Source organism: Octopus bimaculoides, chromosome 1, assembly GCF_001194135.2.
Source record: "Octopus bimaculoides isolate UCB-OBI-ISO-001 chromosome 1, ASM119413v2, whole genome shotgun sequence".
Lineage (NCBI taxonomy): Eukaryota > Metazoa > Mollusca > Cephalopoda > Octopoda > Octopodidae > Octopus > Octopus bimaculoides.
The window spans coordinates 158,789,865-158,793,279 of NC_068981.1; the positions used below are offsets into that span (position 1 = coordinate 158,789,865).

Below are 3,415 nucleotides of genomic sequence, written 5' to 3' on the forward strand. Positions count from 1 at the left end.
GTATATATTAGTTAACATATAAGTCCTATGTAAACATGAACTAGAACCATTGTTTTGAACGTGCATTGTAGCGCAGTCAGTAAGCGATATATAGATAAAGGATATAGCAAAGAAACTCTTGCTGCACTCAAATAAACCAACATATTAATACACATACTTTACATACGTTGATATATATATATATATATATAGGAACATAAATCAACGTAAGTCAAGTGTTTTGGGTAACAGAAGAATTAATCAAATTAATGTCAACAGGGAAAGATCCAAAAGAGAATTGTCAAAAGTAGATAGATATCCCTTATTTCTTTTTTTCATTCACCGTTAGTTTATAAACATTGTCTTTGATTGTGATGTTGACAGGCGATGGGAGGGGGCGCATAAAATTCAAAGTACTTAGCACGAGACATATTTTAAATTAGAATTTTTAAAATAATGTACATACAAAATACAATACTAACAACAAATGAGAAAAACTACAAGAACGAAAAAAATCAAACAGATGAGAGAAAGGATATATATATATATATATATATATATATATATATGTATATATATATATATATATATATAGAGAGAGAGAGAGAGGGGGGAGAGGGAGGGAGAGAGAGGGAATGTTATTGCTGGCGTATTGTTTATTCATTTTCAAAGTGACTAAAGTTACTTCAACAACTTCAACAAACTAGCAATATTTTGCATCCATACATACACGCACATAAAACACGTTCAGAGAAAAGAAAGTTGTGAAAAGTTATTTCGAAGAACTGGTAGTACTGATCATAATTACAATATATACAAATATGTGTGTGTGTGCATGTATAAATATCTACATATTATTTACATACATCTATATCTATATTTATATATATATATATATAGATATATATATAATCGCAACAAACAACAGCAACAGATACTGACGGGACAGTAAAAATAAACATTAATAATGATTTCTTTTGCTCAAGGGCAACAAAAAGTAAATAGTAAAAAGTGTAGTAATTATTGTAAGCAAGCATACAGATATATATGTATATATTTACATTATATAAATATAAATATATATCTACATACATGAAATATTATGTACATTTATATACATTACTCAAATGGCAACAGATATTAATTGGAAAATAACAACACTAGTGACGATGATAGTATTTATAGTAAAGAAGTTGATTGAAGTTTGAAGTGGTGAAAGTTAAATAAAGGAAGATATAAAAACATAATATACTGTTATAAAGTTTATAAAAACTCAAAATCTATTCGTAACAAAAGTGATAACTAACAGAGAGAAAATTAAAATATTAGATAGCACATAAATACTGCTCTACGTGCTTTGATGAGATGACCACCAAAGCCAAACGTGCAACATTAAACAATTGGGTTAAATTTAAATGAGCCAAACTCACCCCAACCGACGCCATCTTCTCAAAATTGCGACTGGACTTAAACGAAAGCAGTCGTTTGATTGGTTGTTGTCGGTCATGAGCTAGTCGCCCCTACCGTTCTCATTGGTCACTCTCTTTCTCCCTCTCCTACTCATTTTTTTTCTTTCTGCCGTATTACTCTTATTCGTATTAGGAATATGCACTCGTTTTCGTCTTGTTGTTGTTGGTAGTGCTATCTGTCTCTTAGTAAATATTGTAAAGTTTTTTTTATGTAGTTTCTCAATTCCTATATCGCTATTCTAACTTGTTAGAGTTCTTAGTATACTTGGTATTTTTATCATGGAGTTATTCACATAGGTATAGCAAAGAAAACCACTGATTTAACATCACAAACGTATATTTATTTTGACAGCATCTCATCTAAGCCATTACCTCATTGCTTCAATGTTTTCATTTTACACATAACTATATTATATATACTTATATATTTAGTTAAGTTATCTCTGTATTTGTAGCCGCAACGAACTCTCTCTCCCTCATACAATTTATATATATATATATATATTCGAGATTATTCTTGTCTATATACATTTATTTCTCTTTTTCTCACTTTAACTACAGACGTATGTATATAGTTATTTCCATAAATAGCTATAACTAACCAAATGTTAGTAGGTACTTGAAAGTATTACCGACAGTTTTACCTAGTCGAATATACCACTTAGTATAACTATGTAGTGCGACAACGTTTGTATCTTTAGGGTATATTTTTGTAATTGCTATTTAGTCTTCGGTTAGCTTTGAACATTCAAACACTTAAATCGGTACTAAAAATTATCCATCCCTCCTTTCTTTCTGGTGATGTCGATAATGGTTTTCTTTCGTAATTAGGTTCTCCATCATTCAAATTTAAGGTGCTTTCTGTTTATATATATTTGCATATTCATCAGTATATGTATGTATATATCTTAAAGCTAATAGATAATATACATATATATATATCTTTAAGATAGCATAAGCCATGGACTCGGGGCCCCAAGCTTGGTGGGGGGTGTCTAACTCACTGAAGCTTGAAGTTAAAAATTGAAAAAAAAAATACGTTCACGGCAATCAAATAAATAATATATACTTTTTACTTCGTGAATTTTTTAAAAATCCAATACAATTTTTAAATTATTGAGCCCTCTACTGATTTATTGGACTCTTAAAGCCGTTAAATTTAATTGAGTCCTCCTGAATCTACTGATATTAGTTATTGAATTACAAGGTAATAGGAATAACATAACTTCCTTAGCTTACAGCTGTTTTTACTGTAAGAAGCAGTACCCTCAGCTGAGTGCATGTGCAACATATTATAGCTTTGTCGTTAAAATGAAGTGTATATTCATTTGAGAACTGCTTCTCAAAATAAACATACTCTTAATTTTAAATGACTGAGGAAATTATAAGATATTGCACAAATACTCAGCTCTAAGTACACTGCTTTTTATGGCAGAAACAGTTGTAAGCTAGTGAAGTTGATTGCATAATTCCTGTTCACTTGTCATTCAATAATTAATATTACTCTCTGTAAGGCTGCGACCTGGTAGAAACATTAGCACGCCGGGCGAAATATGCTTAGCGGTCTTTTGTCTGTCTTTACATTCTGAATTCAAATTCCACTGCGGTCGATTTTGCCTTTCATCCTTTTGGGGTCGATAAATTAAGTACCAGTTGCGTACTGAGATCAATCTAACCAACTGGACCCCCTCCCCAAAAATTTCGGGCCTTGTGTCTAGAGTAGAAAAGAATATTATTCTCTGTACTCACAAAATGCCTTTCTGTAAATCATCATCATCGTTTAACGTCCGCTTTCCATGCTAGCATGGGTTGGACGATTTGACTGAGGACTGGTGCAACCGGATGGCTACACCAGGCTCCAATCTAATTTGGCAGAGTTTCTACAGCTGGATGCCCTTCCTAATGCCAACCACTCAGAGAGTGTAGTGGGTGCTTTTACGTGTCACCCGCATATGTATATTAAGTTC

General features: G+C 31.9%; 1 protein-coding gene across 1 annotated transcript in view; it reads right to left on the minus strand.

Moving 5' to 3' along the window:
- LOC106881002 (HMG box-containing protein 1) overlaps nucleotides 1-1,456 on the minus strand; it is a 64,234-nt gene extending 62,778 nt beyond the window's left edge. The window contains exon 1 of the mRNA XM_052972165.1: nucleotides 1,410-1,456. Coding sequence (XP_052828125.1) covers nucleotides 1,410-1,424 — 15 coding nt within the window. The 5' untranslated portion in view covers nucleotides 1,425-1,456. The remainder of the gene's footprint in view (nucleotides 1-1,409) is intronic.
- Nucleotides 1,457-3,415: the final 1,959 nt, after the last annotated feature.